The 16,787-nt window shown below is 49.2% G+C and overlaps 2 protein-coding genes and 2 long non-coding RNA genes across 11 annotated transcripts in view; 1 reads left to right on the top strand and 3 right to left on the bottom strand.

The window, feature by feature from the left end:
* The window catches only part of LOC135532873 (breast cancer anti-estrogen resistance protein 3 homolog), a 59,534-nt gene extending 51,631 nt beyond the window's left edge, over positions 1-7,903 (top strand). For 3 of the 6 annotated variants that reach the window (XM_064960301.1, XM_064960310.1, XM_064960334.1), the window contains 2 exons: positions 1,022-1,204; positions 5,110-7,903. In XM_064960301.1, the coding sequence (XP_064816373.1) occupies positions 1,022-1,204; positions 5,110-5,291 (365 nt within the window). In that variant the 3' untranslated portion in view covers positions 5,292-7,903. Of the gene's footprint in view, positions 153-1,021; positions 1,205-5,109 lie in introns of those variants that run through there. The other 3 variants (XM_064960316.1, XM_064960329.1, XM_064960320.1) reach the window with 2 other exon arrangements.
* A 66-nt stretch (positions 7,904-7,969) lies between these two features.
* LOC135532920 (cdc42-interacting protein 4 homolog) overlaps positions 7,970-16,787 on the bottom strand; it is a 39,708-nt gene continuing 30,890 nt past the window's right edge. For 2 of the 3 annotated variants that reach the window (XM_064960361.1, XM_064960353.1), the window contains one exon: positions 7,970-10,579. In XM_064960361.1, coding sequence (XP_064816433.1) covers positions 10,440-10,579 — 140 coding nt within the window. In that variant the 3' untranslated portion in view covers positions 7,970-10,439. Of the gene's footprint in view, positions 10,580-15,468; positions 16,599-16,787 lie in introns of those variants that run through there. The other variant, XM_064960366.1, reaches the window with a different exon arrangement.
* Positions 11,775-13,338, bottom strand: LOC135532944 (uncharacterized). The gene is made up of 2 exons (XR_010454418.1): positions 13,022-13,338; positions 11,775-12,973 (listed from the first exon to the last, which is right to left on the bottom strand). It is a non-coding gene; the product is annotated as an uncharacterized LOC135532944 (long non-coding RNA).
* On the bottom strand, positions 14,031-15,012 carry LOC135532952 (uncharacterized). Its single transcript, XR_010454419.1, has 2 exons — positions 14,971-15,012; positions 14,031-14,251 (listed from the first exon to the last, which is right to left on the bottom strand). It is a non-coding gene; the product is annotated as an uncharacterized LOC135532952 (long non-coding RNA).

Here is a 16,787-nt window from a genome sequence, read left to right on the forward strand (position 1 = left end):
CCTGGCTGTGTGTGTAATGTGTGTGTGTGTAGACTCTGTGGTGCAGGGCCCCCTGGCTGTGTGTGTGTGTAATGTATTTGTAATGTGTGTGTGTGTGTGTGTGTAGACTCTGTGGTGCAGGGCCCCCTGACTGTGTGTGTAATGTGTGTGTGTGTAGACTCTGTGGTGCAGGGCCCCTGGCTGTGTGTGTGTGTAATGTATTTGTAATGTGTGTGTAGACTCTGTGGTGCAGGGCCCCCTGGCTGTGTGTGTAATGTATTTGTAATGTGTGTGTGTGTAGACTCTGTGGTGCAGGGCCCCCTGGCTGTGTGTGTGTGTGTGTGTGTGTGTGTGTGTAATGTATTTGTAATGTGTGTGTGTGTAGACTCTGTGGTGCAGGGCCCCCTGGCTGTGTGTGTAATGTATTTGTAATGTGTGTGTGTGTAGACTCTGTGGTGCAGGGCCCCCTGGCTGTGTGTGTAATGTATTTGTAATGTATTTGTAATGTGTGTGTAGACTCTGTGGTGCGGGGCCCCTGGCTGTGTGTGTAATGTATTTGTAATGTATTTGTAATGTGTGTGTAGACTCTGTGGTGCAGGGCCCCCTGGCTGTGTGTGTAATGTATTTGTAATGTATTTGTAATGTGTGTGTAGACTCTGTGGTGCAGGGCCCCTGGCTGTGTGTGTAATGTATTTGTAATGTGTGTGTAGACTCTGTGGTGCAGGGCCCCCTGGCTGTGTGTGTGTGTAGACTCTGTGGTGCAGGGCCCCCTGGCTGTGTGTGTAATGTATTTGTAATGTGTGTGTAGACTCTGTGGTGCAGGGCCCCCTGGCTGTGTGTGTGTGTAGACTCTGTGGTGCAGGGCCCCCTGGCTGTGTGTGTAATGTGTGTGTAGACTCTGTGGTGCAGGGCCCCCTGGCTGTGTGTGTAATGTGTGTGTAGACTCTGTGGTGCAGGGCCCCCTGGCTGTGTGTGTAATGTGTGTGTAGACTCTGTGGTGCAGGGCCCCCTGGCTGTGTGTGTAATGTGTGTGTGTGTGTAGACTCTGTGGTGCAGGGCCCCCTGGCTGTGCCCTACCTGGTTCCCCTCCTGAGGCTGATGGAGGGAGAGGAGGGAGAACACACAGAGAGAGGCTGCCAGTTGTTATACAACACCCTGCAGGCGGCACGCAACGCAGCGCTACACGCCCCACAGTACCAGGAGCACGCACACAGCCTGCTCACAGGTAGCACACACAGCCTGCTCACAGGTAGCACACAGCCTGCTCACAGGTAGCACACACAGCCTGCTCACAGGTAGCACACAGCCTGCTCACAGGTAACACACAGCCTGCTCACAGGTAGCACACAGCCTGCTCACAGGTAGCACACACAGCCTGCTCACAGGTAGCACACTCAGCCTGCTCACAGGTAGCACACACAGCCTGCTCACAGGTAGCACACACAGCCTGCTCACAGGTAGCACACACAGCCTGCTCACAGGTAGCACACAGCCTGCTCACAGGTAGCACACAGCCTGCTCACAGGTAGCACACAGCCTGCTCACAGGTAGCACACAGCCTGCTCACAGGTAACACACAGCCTGCTCACAGGTAACACACAGCCTGCTCACAGGTAGCACACAGCCTGCTCACAGGTAGCACACTCAGCCTGCTCACAGGTAGCACACAGCCTGCTCACAGGTAGCACACACAGCCTGCTCACAGGTAGCACACAGCCTGCTCACAGGTAGCACACAGCCTGCTCACAGGTAGCACACTCAGCCTGCTCACAGGTAACACACAGCCTGCTCACAGGTAGCACACAGCCTGCTCACAGGTAGCACACACAGCCTGCTCACAGGTAGCACACTCAGCCTGCTCACAGGTAGCACACAGCCTGCTCACAGGTAGCACACACAGCCTGCTCACAGGTAGCACACAGCCTGCTCACAGGTAGCACACAGCCTGCTCACAGGTAGCACACTCAGCCTGCTCACAGGTAACACACAGCTTGCTCACAGGTAACACACACAGCCTGCTCACAGGTAGCACACTCAGCCTGCTCACAGGTAGCACACACAGCCTGCTCACAGGTAGCACACAGCTTGCTCACAGGTAACACACACAGCCTGCTCACAGGTAGCACACAGCCTGCTCACAGGTAGCACACAGCCTGCTCACAGGTAGCACACAGCCTGCTCACAGGTAGCACACACAGCCTGCTCACAGGTAGCACACTCAGCCTGCTCACAGGTAGCACACACAGCCTGCTCACAGGTAGCACACACAGCCTGCTCACAGGTAGCACACTCAGCCTGCTCACAGGTAGCACACTCAGCCTGCTCACAGGTAGCACACAGCCTGCTCACAGGTAGCACACTCAGCCTGCTCACAGGTAGCACACTCAGCCTGCTCACAGGTAGCACACAGCCTGCTCACAGGTAACACACAGCCTGCTCACAGGTAGCACACAGCCTGCTCACAGGTAGCACACAGCCTGCTCACAGGTAGCACACAGCCTGCTCACAGGTAGCACACTCAGCCTGCTCACAGGTAGCACACACAGCCTGCTCACAGGTAGCACACAGCCTGCTCACAGGTAGCACACACACAGCCTGCTCACAGGTAGCACACAGCCTGCTCACAGGTAGCACACACAGCCTGCTCACAGGTAGCACACTCAGCCTGCTCACAGGTAGCACACAGCCTGCTCACAGGTAACACACACAGCCTGCTCACAGGTAGCACACTCAGCCTGCTCACAGGTAGCACACACAGCCTGCTCACAGGTAGCACACTCAGCCTGCTCACAGGTAGCACACAGCCTGCTCACAGGTAGCACACTCAGCCTGCTCACAGGTAGCACACTCAGCCTGCTCACAGGTAGCACACAGCCTGCTCACAGGTAGCACACTCAGCCTGCTCACAGGTAGCACACTCAGCCTGCTCACAGGTAGCACACAGCCTGCTCACAGGTAGCACACACAGCCTGCACACAGGTAGCACACTCAGCCTGCTCAGAGGTAGCACACTCAGCCTGCTCACAGGTAGCACACACAGCCTGCTCACAGGTAGCACACACAGCCTGCTCACAGGTAGCACACTCAGCCTGCTCACAGGTAGCACACAGCCTGCTCACAGGTAGCACACAGCCTGCTCACAGGTAGCACACACAGCCTGCTCAGAGGTAGCACACTCAGCCTGCTCAGAGGTAGCACACTCAGCCTGCTCACAGGTAGCACACTCAGCCTGCTCACAGGTAACACACACAGCCTGCTCACAGGTAGCACACACAGCCTGCTCACAGGTAGCACACTCAGCCTGCTCACAGGTAGCACACACAGCCTGCTCACAGGTAGCACACTCAGCCTGCTCACAGGTAGCACACACAGCCTGCTCACAGGTAGCACACTCAGCCTGCTCACAGGTAGCACACAGCCTGCTCACAGGTAGCACACAGCCTGCTCACAGGTAGCACACAGCCTGCTCACAGGTAGCACACAGCCTGCTCACAGGTAGCACACAGCCTGCTCACAGGTAGCACACATTATAGAAAACACACATCCAATTGACGATAAAGGAAAAAGGAATCTGCACACTGCTCCAGGTCCTATCCCTGATATTTAATATGTTTACGTATCGGCCTCACGGCCTTCGTCAGAGCTTTCGTGAATCTTTTTCAATTAGCCCAGTGCAACAATATGATGAAGTGTGAATAGGAAAATGGTTCCAAATAAATGACATCATCACGTGTTCCACCACCCATGTTATCTACATCATTACGCGTTCCACCACCCATGTTATCTACATCATTACGCGTTCCACCACCCGTGGTATCTACATCATTACGCGTTCCACCACCCGTGTTATCTACATCATTACGCGTTCCACCACCCATGTTATCTACATCATTACGCGTTCCACCACCCGTGTTATCTACATCATTACGCGTTCCACCACCCGTGTTATCTACATCATTACGCGTTCCACCACCCGTGTTATCTACATCATTACGCGTTCCACCACCCGTGTTATCTACATCATTACGCGTTCCACCACCCGTGTTATCTACATCATTACGCGTTCCACCACCCGTGTTATCTACATCATTACGCGTTCCACCACCCGTGTTATCTACATCATTACGCGTTCCACCACCCGTGTTATCTACATCATTACGCGTTCCACCACCCGTGTTATCTACATCATTACGCGTTCCACCACCCGTGTTATCTACATCATTACGCGTTCCACCACCCGTGTTATCTACATCATTACGCGTTCCACCACCCGTGTTATCTACATCATTACGCGTTCCACCACCCGTGTTATCTACATCATTACGCGTGCCACCACCCGTGTTATCTACATCATTACGCGTTCCACCACCCGTGTTATCTACATCATTACGCGTTCCACCACCCGTGTTATCTACATCATTACGCGTTCCACCACCCGTGTTATCTACATCATTACGCGTTCCACCACCCGTGTTATCTACATCATTACGCGTTCCACCACCCGTGTTATCTACATCATTACGCGTTCCACCACCCGTGTTATCTACATCATTACGCGTTCCACCACCCGTGTTATCTACATCATTACGCGTTCCACCACCCGTGTTATCTACATCATTACGCGTTCCACCACCCGTGTTATCTACATTATTACGCGTTCCACCACCCATGTTATCTACATCATTACGCGTTCCACCACCCATGTTATCTACATCATTACGCGTTCCACCACCCACGTTATCTACATCATTACGTGTTCCACCACCCATGTTATCTACATCATTATGCACTTATTTGTTTTTTCCTTTGCCTCCAACCCCCTTCGATGTGTAGAACGGATGTGGGTGGGGGCCAGGTCTACATAAGGGTGCGAATTTAAAAAGATTCACAAAAGCTCTGACGAAGGCCGATAGGTAAGCTTATTAAATATCAGTGATGCTACCAAGAGCAGTGCGCGGTTTCCTTTTTCCTTCATCCTGTTCAACAACTGTTGCCAGGCACCTGCAAAGAGATTACTCAGATGTGCGAGTGCCTTTTGAATTTATTTACACATCCAATTCACATTAGTCCTGCCTCATAACAATTCCGAGTCACTGATTGGCCGTGTGCCCTGTCACTCTGTCCCGGCAGGTGACTGGGAGCCAATCCCAGAGCTGCTGGAGGGGTTCAGGACAGAGTTTGCCCTGAGGCTGTTCTGGGGTCAGACTGGAGCCGCGGCAGACAAGGAGAAACGCTACGACAAGTTTGACAAGATCCTCACCGTGCTCTCCAACAAACTGGAGCCTACCGAGGAGTTCTCCCCGGAACTCTGACCCTTTAAACTCTATACTGTGACCTGGGCTGCATTCAGGAGGACACAACGTTGCACAACAGTTTGAAATCTGTAACCCGTTTTCCCTGGATCATTATTCATTAGAAGCTTTTTGTAGCAAAAAAATAATAATAAAAAAAGTTTGTTATTGGATAAGTTCAGATGTTTCCTCCCTGTTTCAGTCCGTTTCAGTGCCTAATGAATATATCCTGGGATGTGTGTCTGGGTGTTTCTGTGGTTCTCACCCACGGGGTTCATACCTAGCAGGTGTGGATGCGTTGGTTTCCCCTCATAAACCTGGCGAAGGTCTACGTCCCAAATGGCACCCTATTCTCTATGAAGGGCCATTACCAAGGCTCTGGTAATGGGCACGATACAGGGAATAGGGCTCTGGTAATGGGCACGATACAGGGAATAGGGCTCTGGTAATGGGCACGATACAGGGAATAGGGCTCTGGTAATGGGCACGATACAGGGAATAGGGCTCTGGTAATGGGCACGATACAGGGAATAGGGCTCTAGATGAAAGTAGGTTACGATACAGGGAATAGGGCTCTGGTAATGGGCACGATACAGGGAATAGGGCTCTGGTAATGGGCACGATACAGGGAATAGGGCTCTGGTAATGGGCACGATACAGGGAATAGGGCTCTAGATGAAAGTAGGTTACGATACAGGGAATAGGGCTCTGGTAATGGGCACGATACAGGGAATAGGGCTCTGGTAATGGGCACGATACAGGGAATAGGGCTCTGGTAATGGGCACGATACAGGGAATAGGGCTCTAGATGAAAGTAGGGCACGGTACAGGGAATAGGGCTCTAGATGAAAGTAGGGCTCTGGTTGAAAGTAGGGCTCGATACAGGGAATAGGGCTCTAGATGAAAGTAGGGCACGGTACAGGGAATAGGGCACTGGATGAAAGTAGGGCTCTGGTTGAAAGTAGGGCACGATACAGGGAATAGGGCTCTAGTTAAAAGTAGGGCACGATACAGGGAATAGGGCTCTAGATGAAAGTAGGGCACGATACAGGGAATAGGGCTCTAGATGAAAGTAGGGCACGATACAGGGAATAGGGCTCTAGATGAAAGTAGGGCATGATACAGGGAATAGGGCTCTGGTTGAATGTAGGGCACGGTACAGGGAATAGGGCTCTAGATGAAAGTAGGGCACAAAACAGGGAATAGGGCTCTAGATGAAAGTAGGGCACGATACAGGGAATAGTGCTCTAGATGAAAGTAGGGCACGATACAGGGAATAGGGCTCTAGATGAAAGTAGGGCACGATACAGGGAATAGGGCTCTAGATGAAAGTAGGGCACGATACAGGGAATAGGGCTCTGGTTGAATGTAGGGCACGGTACAGGGAATAGGGCTCTGGTTGAATGTAGGGCACGGTACAGGGAATAGGGCTCTAGATGAAAGTAGGGCACAAAACAGGGAATAGGGCTCTAGATGAAAGTAGGGCACGATACAGGGAATAGGGCTCTAGATGAAAGTAGGGCACGATACAGGGAATAGGGCTCTAGATGAAAGTAGGGCACGATACAGGGAATAGGGCTCTAGATGAAAGTAGGGCACGATACAGGGAATAGGGCTCTGGTTGAATGTAGGGCACAAAACAGGGAATAGGATGCTATTTGGGATGTAGACAAGGTGTGTGATGTGCTTCTACTGGTTGTTGGTTCAGGTGTGTCAAAATGTTGACTGTAGAGTTTACCTGTTAACATGTTCTGTGTTGAGACAACTTTATTCTGCAGAGTTTACCCTGTTAACAACTTTATTCTGTAGAGTTTACCTGTTAACAACTTTATTCTGCAGAGTTTACCTGTTAACGACTTTATTCTGCAGAGTTTACCCTGTTAACGACTTTATTCTGTAGAGTTTACCTGTTAACGACTTTATTCTGCAGAGTTTACCTGTTAACGACTTTATTCTGTAGAGTTTACCTGTTAACAACATTATTCTGTAGAGTTTACCTGTTAACAACTTTATTCTGTAGAGTTTACCTGTTAACAACTTTATTCTGTAGAGTTTACCTGTTAACAACTTTATTCTGTAGAGTTTACCTGTTAACAACTTTATTCTGTAGAGTTTACCTGTTAACAACTTTATTCTGTAGAGTTTACCTGTTAACGACTTTATTCTGTAGAGTTTACCTGTTAACGACTTTATTCTGTAGAGTTTACCTGTTATCAACTTTATTCTGCAGAGTTTACCCTGTTAACAACTTTATTCTGTAGAGTTTACCTGTTAACGACTTTATTCTGTAGAGTTTACCTGTTAACAACTTTATTCTGTAGAGTTTACCTGTTAACGACTTTATTCTGTAGAGTTTACCTGTTAACGACTTTATTCTGTAGAGTTTACCTGTTAACAACTTTATTCTGCAGAGTTTACCTGTTAACAACTTTATTCTGCAGAGTTTACCTGTTAACGACTTTATTCTGTAGAGTTTACCTGTTAACAACTTTATTCTGTAGAGTTTACCCTGTTAACACGTTGTGTTCAGACAACTTTATTCAACCGGCCAGGTGTCTGTGAAAGTAGTTTTTTTTAAGGGAAAGTTCTGAGTTACACGTTTTCTATTCAGATGATATAAATGATTTAAAACATCACTGTGTCAACTTTGGTCTGTTAAAAAAAGACAACACACTACAAAATGAAACAAAAACATCAAATTTTTACATAAATCTATTTTTATTTTTTTCTCAATCAAAATAGTTCACAGGGTACTTAGAGGTCAACACATAAGTAGTTTTAACATGTGATCATATAATAACACACAGACACTCCATAAAACATTGAGAAGCAGCGAGTGACGAGTCCAGTTCCACTTAACCAGGGAGACGTGAGGTCAGACTAGACCTGGAGGGCTGACAGACACTGCCTCCCCTGTGGCCTCCTGTTCCCCCGTGGGCCCCCCTGTTCCCCCGTGGGCCCTCGGGTCAAATGTGGTGCACTATGTAGGGTATAGGGTGCCATTTTGGGACATGTAGTTGATACAGAAACACCAGGGGTCCTCCAGGAGAAGTTAGACAGCAGTAGTCACAACACCACCACAGAGCCATCTGATTGGCCAGAACCTGACCACAGAGCCATCTGATTGGCCAGAACCTGACCACAGACAGTTAAACCACAAAAAGAGAGAGATAAACAGAACAAAGAAACAACAACCAAAACAGTCTGTATGAACTGGACCAGACGGTAACCATAACAACCACAGACATGGTCAGAGAATCAGACAACCAATAAGAACCTCAGAAACATTTAAAAATTTACCAGTTTCACATACAGTCTGCGTCCCAATTGGCCCCCTCTTCCCCATAGGCCTCTGATCAAAATTAGTGTGCTAAATAGGGATCTGGTCAACAGTAGTGTACTATATAGGGAATAGGGCTCTGGTCTATAGTAGTGTTCTATATAGGGAATAGGCCTCTGGTCAAAATTAGTGCACTATATAGGGAATAGGGCTCTGGTCGACAGTAGTGTTCTATATAGGGAATAGGGCTCTGGTCTATAGTAGTGTTCTATATAGGGAATAGGGCTCTGGTCTATAGTAGTGTTCTATATAGGGAATAGGGCTCTGGTCGACAGTAGTGTTCTATATAGGGAATAGGGTTTCATTTGGGATCTAACCACTCTTCAGATGAGAAAACATGTGACAAACAAGTACACTATATAGAAAACAGGGTGGCGTTTGGGACGCAGAACATGGTCCATAATATAGTGGCTTCACCATCCAGCTGATAACAATTTCATCCAAATCTGATAACTAGGATAGCAGTCATTTAATATAAAAACAATCACAATGTCATGGCAACTAATGATCTGTGATTAGGTAAGTATAGGGAGAGAGGAATGGGACTGGGAGAGAGGGGTGGAGGGAGGAGGAGGGGTGGAGAGAGGAGGATGAAGAGGTAGAGTGAGAGAGGTAGAGAGAGAGGTAGAGAGAGAGGTAGAGAGAGAGGTAGAGAGAGAGGTAGAGAGAGAGGCAGAGAGAGAGGCAGAGAGAGAGGTAGAGAGAGAGGTAGAGAGAGACTGGTAGAGGTAGAGAGAGGTAGAGAGAGAGAGTGGTAGAGGTAGAGAGAGGTAGAGAGAGGTAGAGAGAGAGAGTGGTAGAGGTAGAGAGAGGTAGAGAGAGAGAGAGAGAGAGAGGTAGAGAGAGAGTGGTAGAGTGAGAGAGGTAGAGAGAGAGAGAGTGGTAGAGTGAGAGAGGTAGAGAGAGACAGAGGTAGAGAGAGAGGTAAAGCGTGAGAGAGGTAGAGGTAGAGAGTGAGAGAGAGGTAGAGCGAGAGAGAGAGTGGTAGAGAGAGTGGTAGAGAGAGAGTGGTAGAGTGAGAGAGAGGTAGAGAGAGGTAGAGAGAGTGAGAGAGAGGTAGAGAGAGTGAGAGAGAGTGAGAGAGAGTGAGAGAGAGGTAGAGAGAGGTAGAGAGAGAGAGTGGTAGAGTGGTAGAGAGAGTGGTAGAGAGAGTGAGAGAGAGGTAGAGAGAGTGAGAGAGAGTGAGAGAGAGGTAGAGAGAGAGAGGTAGAGAGAGGTAGAGAGAGTGAGAGTGGTAGAGAGAGTGGTAGAGAGAGTGGTAGAGAGAGTGGTAGAGAGAGTGGTAGAGAGGTAGAGAGAGGTAGAGAGAGTGAGAGTGGTAGAGTGAGAGAGAGGTAGAGAGAGAGGTAGAGAGAGAGTGAGAGTGGTAGAGTGAGAGAGGTAGAGAGAGTGGTAGAGAGAGTGGTAGAGAGAGTGGTAGAGAGAGTGGTAGAGAGAGGTAGAGAGAGGTAGAGAGAGTGAGAGTGGTAGAGAGAGTGAGAGTGGTAGAGTGAGAGAGAGGTAGAGAGAGAGGTAGAGAGAGAGTGAGAGTGGTAGAGTGAGAGAGGTAGAGAGAGAGTGAGAGTGGTAGAGTGAGAGAGAGAGGTAGAGAGAGAGGTAGAGAGAGAGTGAGAGTGGTAGAGTGAGAGAGGTAGAGAGAGAGTGAGAGTGGTAGAGTGAGAGAGAGAGGTAGAGAGAGAGTAACAGTAAGAGACAGTGAGAGAGAGGTAGATAGAGAGATGAAGGGGTGGTACTGCTTAAACACACAGAATGGAAGTCCTTGGCTGAAAGGAGTGTGTGTCCTTCCGTCCGTGTGTTAAATCGGTGTATCCACGTGGGTGTGTTATTGTCTAGAATTTGACGTAGGATGAGGGGATGTATCCTTCGTCTCCGTTGGCTCGTAGAACCCTCATCCATCCATCTCCTTTATCACTCTCCATCACACTGAGCTGTTCGCCTTCTGTTATTGACACTGTCCCCTGACTGGAACCTGGAGACACACACTAGTTATAGACACTGTCCCCTACTGGAACCTGGAGACACACACTAGTTATAGACACTGTCCCCTACTGGAACCTGGAGACACACACTAGTTATAGACACTGTCCCCTACTGGAACCTGGAGACACACACTAGTTATAGACACTGTCCCCTGACTGGAACCTGGAGACACACACTAGTTATAGACCCTGTCCCCTACTGGAACCTGGAGACACACACTAGTTATAGACACTGTCCCCTACTGGAACCTGGAGACACACACTAGTTATAGAGACTGTCCCCTGACTGGAACCTGGAGACACACACTAGTTATAGACACTGTCCCCTGACTGGAACCTGGAGACACACACTAGTTATAGACACTGTCCCCTGACTGGAACCTGGAGACACACACTAGTTATAGACACTGTCCCCTACTGGAACCTGGAGACACACACTAGTTATAGACACTGTCCCCTACTGGAACTTGGAGACACACACTAGTTATAGAGACTGTCCCCTACTGGAACCTGGAGACACACACTAGTTATAGACACTGTCCCCTACTGGAACCTGGAGACACACACTAGTTATAGACACTGTCCCCTGACTGGAACCTGGAGACACACACTAGTTATAGACACTGTCCCCTGACTGGAACCTGGAGACACACACTAGTTATAGACACTGTCCCCTACTGGAACCTGGAGACACACACTAGTTATAGACACTGTCCCCTACTGGAACCTGGAGACACACACTAGTTATAGACACTGTCCCCTACTGGAACCTGGAGACACACACTAGTTATAGAGACTGTCCCCTGACTGGAACCTGGAGACACACACTAGTTATAGACAGTTATAGACACTGTCCCCTGACTGGAACCTGGAGACACACACTAGTTATAGACACTGTCCCCTGACTGGAACCTGGAGACACACACACACTAGTTATAGACACTGTCCCCTGACTGGAACCTGGAGACACACACTAGTTATAGACACTGTCCCCTGACTGGAACCTGGAGACACACACTAGTTATAGACACTGTCCCCTACTGGAACCTGGAGACACACACTAGTTATAGACACTGTCCCCTGACTGGAACCTGGAGACACACACACACTAGTTATAGACACTGTCCCCTGACTGGAACCTGGAGACACACACACACTAGTTATAGACACTGTCCCCTGACTGGAACCTGGAGACACACACTAGTTATAGACACTGTCCCCTGACTGGAACCTGGAGACACACACTAGTTATAGACACTGTCCCCTGACTGGAACCTGGAGACACACACTAGTTATAGACACTGTCCCCTGACTGGAACCTGGAGACACACACTAGTTATAGACACTGTCCCCTGACTGGAACCTGGAGACACACACTAGTTATAGACACTGTCCCCTGACTGGAACCTGGAGACACACACTAGTTATAGAGACTGTCCCCTGACTGGAACCTGGAGACACACACACGCTAGTTATAGACACTGTCCCCTACTGGAACCTGGAGACACACACTAGTTATAGACACTGTCCCCTGACTGGAACCTGGAGACACACACACACTAGTTATAGAGACTGTCCCCTGACTGGAACCTGGAGACACACACACACTAGTTATAGAGACTGTCCCCTGACTGGAACCTGGAGACACACACTAGTTATAGACACTGTCCCCTACTGGAACCTGGAGACACACACTAGTTATAGAGACTGTCCCCTGACTGGAACCTGGAGACACACACTAGTTATAGACACTGTCCCCTACTGGAACCTGGAGACACACACTAGTTATAGACACTGTCCCCTACTGGAACCTGGAGACACACACTAGTTATAGACACTGTCCCCTGACTGGAACCTGGAGACACACACTAGTTATAGACACTGTCCCCTACTGGAACCTGGAGACACACACTAGTTATAGACACTGTCCCCTACTGGAACCTGGAGACACACACTAGTTATAGACACTGTACCCTGACTGGAACCTGGAGACACACACTAGTTATAGACACTGTCCCCTACTGGAACCTGGAGACACACACTAGTTATAGACACTGTCCCCTACTGGAACCTGGAGACACACACACACTAGTTATAGAGACTGTCCCCTACTGGAACCTGGAGACACACACACACACTAGTTATAGAGACTGTCCCCTGACTGGAACCTGGAGACACACACTAGTTATAGACACTGTCCCCTGACTGGAACCTGGAGACACACACTAGTTATAGAGAATGTCCCCTACTGGAACCTGGAGACACACACTAGTTATAGACACTGTCCCCTACTGGAACCTGGAGACACACACTAGTTATAGAGACTGTCCCCTACTGGAACCTGGAGACACACACTAGTTATAGACACTGTCCCCTACTGGAACCTGGAGACACACACACACTAGTTATAGACACTGTCCCCTGACTGGAACCTGGAGACACACACACACTAGTTATAGACACTGTCCCCTACTGGAACCTGGAGACACACACTAGTTATAGACACTGTCCCCTGACTGGAACCTGGAGACACACACACACTAGTTATAGACACTGTCCCCTGACTGGAACCTGGAGACACACACACACTAGTTATAGACACTGTCCCCTACTGGAACCTGGAGACACACACTAGTTATAGACACTGTCCCCTGACTGGAACCTGGAGACACACACTAGTTATAGACACTGTCCCCTGACTGGAACCTGGAGACACACACACACTAGTTATAGACACTGTCCCCTACTGGAACCTGAGACACACACACACACTAGTTATAGACACGGTCCCCTACTGGAACCTGGAGACACACACTAGTTATAGACACTGTCCCCTACTGGAACCTGGAGACACACACTAGTTATAGAGACTGTCCCCTACTGGAACATGGAGACAAACACTAGTTATAGACACTGTCCCCTGACTGGAACCTGGACACACACACACACACACACACTAGTTATAGAGACTGTCCCCTACTGGAACATGGAGACACACACTAGTTATAGACACTGTCCCCTACTGGAACCTGGAGACACACACTAGTTATAGACACTGTCCCCTACTGGAACCTGGAGACACACACACACACACACACACACTAGTTATAGACACTGTCCCCTACTGGAACCTGGAGACACACACACACACACTAGTTATAGACACTGTCCCCTGACTGGAACCTGGAGACACACACTAGTTATAGACACTGTCCCCTGACTGGAACCTGGAGACACACACTAGTTATAGACACTGTCCCCTACTGGAACCTGGAGACACACACTAGTTATAGACACTGTCCCCTACTGGAACCTGGAGACACACACTAGTTATAGACACTGTCCCCTACTGGAACCTGGAGACACACACTAGTTATAGACACTGTCCCCTGACTGGAACCTGGAGACACACACTAGTTATAGACACTGTCCCCTACTGGAACCTGGAGACACACACTAGTTATAGACACTGTCCCCTGACTGGAACCTGGAGACACACACTAGTTATAGACACTGTCCCCTGACTGGAACCTGGAGACACACACTAGTTATAGACAAAGGCCCCTACTGGAACCTGGAGACACACACTAGTTATAGACACTGTCCCCTGACTGGAACCTGGAGACACACACTAGTTATAGAGACTGTCCCCTGACTGGAACCTGGAGACACACACACGCTAGTTATAGACACTGTCCCCTACTGGAACCTGGAGACACACACTAGTTATAGACACTGTCCCCTGACTGGAACCTGGAGACACACACACACTAGTTATAGAGACTGTCCCCTGACTGGAACCTGGAGACACACACACACTAGTTATAGAGACTGTCCCCTGATGGAACCTGGAGACACACACTAGTTATAGACATACTGGACACTGTCCCCTACTGGAACCTGGAGACACACACTAGTTATAGACACTGTCCCCTGACTGGAACCTGGAGACACACACTAGTTATAGACACTGTCCCCTACTGGAACCTGGAGACACACACTAGTTATAGACACTGTCCCCTACTGGAACCTGGAGACACACACTAGTTATAGACACTGTCCCCTGACTGGAACCTGGAGACACACACTAGTTATAGACACTGTCCCCTACTGGAACCTGGAGACACACACTAGTTATAGACACTGTCCCCTACTGGAACCTGGAGACACACACTAGTTATAGACACTGTCCCCTACTGGAACCTGAGACACACACTAGTTATAGACACTGTCCCCTACTGGAACCTGGAGACACACACTAGTTATAGACACTGTCCCCTACTGGAACCTGGAGACACACACACACTAGTTATAGAGACTGTCCCCTACTGGAACCTGGAGACACACACACTAGTTATAGAGACTGTCCCCTGACTGGAACCTGGAGACACACACTAGTTATAGACACTGTCCCCTGACTGGAACCTGGAGAACTGGAGACACACACTAGTTATAGACACTGTCCCCTGACTGGAACCTGGAGACACACACTAGTTATAGAGAATGTCCCCTACTGGAACCTGGAGACACACACTAGTTATAGACACTGTCCCCTACTGGAACCTGGAGACACACACTAGTTATAGAGACTGTCCCCTACTGGAACCTGGAGACACACACTAGTTATAGACAATGTCCCCTACTGGAACCTGGAGACACACACACTAGTTATAGACACTGTCCCCTGACTGGAACCTGGAGACACACACACACTAGTTATAGACACTGTCCCCTACTGGAACCTGGAGACACACACTAGTTATAGACACTGTCCCCTGACTGGAACCTGGAGACACACACACACTAGTTATAGACACTGTCCCCTGACTGGAACCTGGAGACACACACACACTAGTTATAGACACTGTCCCCTACTGGAACCTGGAGACACACACTAGTTATAGACACTGTCCCCTGACTGGAACCTGGAGACACACACTAGTTATAGACACTGTCCCCTGACTGGAACCTGGAGACACACACACACTAGTTATAGACACTGTCCCCTACTGGAACCTGGAGACACACACACACTAGTTATAGACACGGTCCCCTACTGGAACCTGGAGACACACACTAGTTATAGACACTGTCCCCTACTGGAACCTGGAGACACACACTAGTTATAGAGACTGTCCCCTACTGGAACATGGAGACAAACACTAGTTATAGACACTGTCCCCTGACTGGAACCTGGACACACACACACACACACACACTAGTTATAGAGACTGTCCCCTACTGGAACATGGAGACACACACTAGTTATAGACACTGTCCCCTACTGGAACCTGGAGACACACACTAGTTATAGACACTGTCCCCTACTGGAACCTGGAGACACACACACACACACACACACTAGTTATAGACACTGTCCCCTACTGGAACCTGGAGACACACACACACACACACTAGTTATAGACACTGTCCCCTGACTGGAACCTGGAGACACACACTAGTTATAGACACTGTCCCCTGACTGGAACCTGGAGACACACACTAGTTATAGACACTGTCCCCTACTGGAACCTGGAGACACACACTAGTTATAGACACTGTCCCCTACTGGAACCTGGAGACACACACTAGTTATAGACACTGTCCCCTACTGGAACCTGGAGACACACACTAGTTATAGACACTGTCCCCTGACTGGAACCTGGAGACACACACTAGTTATAGACACTGTCCCCTGACTGGAACCTGGAGACACACACTAGTTATAGACACTGTCCCCTGACTGGAACCTGGAGACACACACTAGTTATAGACACTGTCCCCTGACTGGAACCTGGAGACACACACTAGTTATAGACAAAGGCCCCTACTGGAACCTGGAGACACACACTAGTTATAGACACTGTCCCCTGACTGGAACCTGGAGACACACTAGTTATAGACACTGTCCCCTACTGGAACCTGGAGACACACACTAGTTATAGACACTGTCCCCTACTGGAACCTGGAGACACACACTAGTTATAGAGACTGTCCCCTGACTGGAACCTGGAGACACACACACACACTAGTTATTGACACTGTCCCCTGACTGGAACCTGGAGACACACACTAGTTATAGACACTGTCCCCTGACTGGAACCTGGAGACACACACTAGTTATAGACACTGTCCCCTACTGGAACCTGGAGACACACACTAGTTATAGACATGGTCCCCTGACTGGAACCTGGAGAC

The sequence above is a fragment of the Oncorhynchus masou genome, chromosome 5, assembly GCF_036934945.1.
Source record: "Oncorhynchus masou masou isolate Uvic2021 chromosome 5, UVic_Omas_1.1, whole genome shotgun sequence".
Lineage (NCBI taxonomy): Eukaryota > Metazoa > Chordata > Actinopteri > Salmoniformes > Salmonidae > Oncorhynchus > Oncorhynchus masou.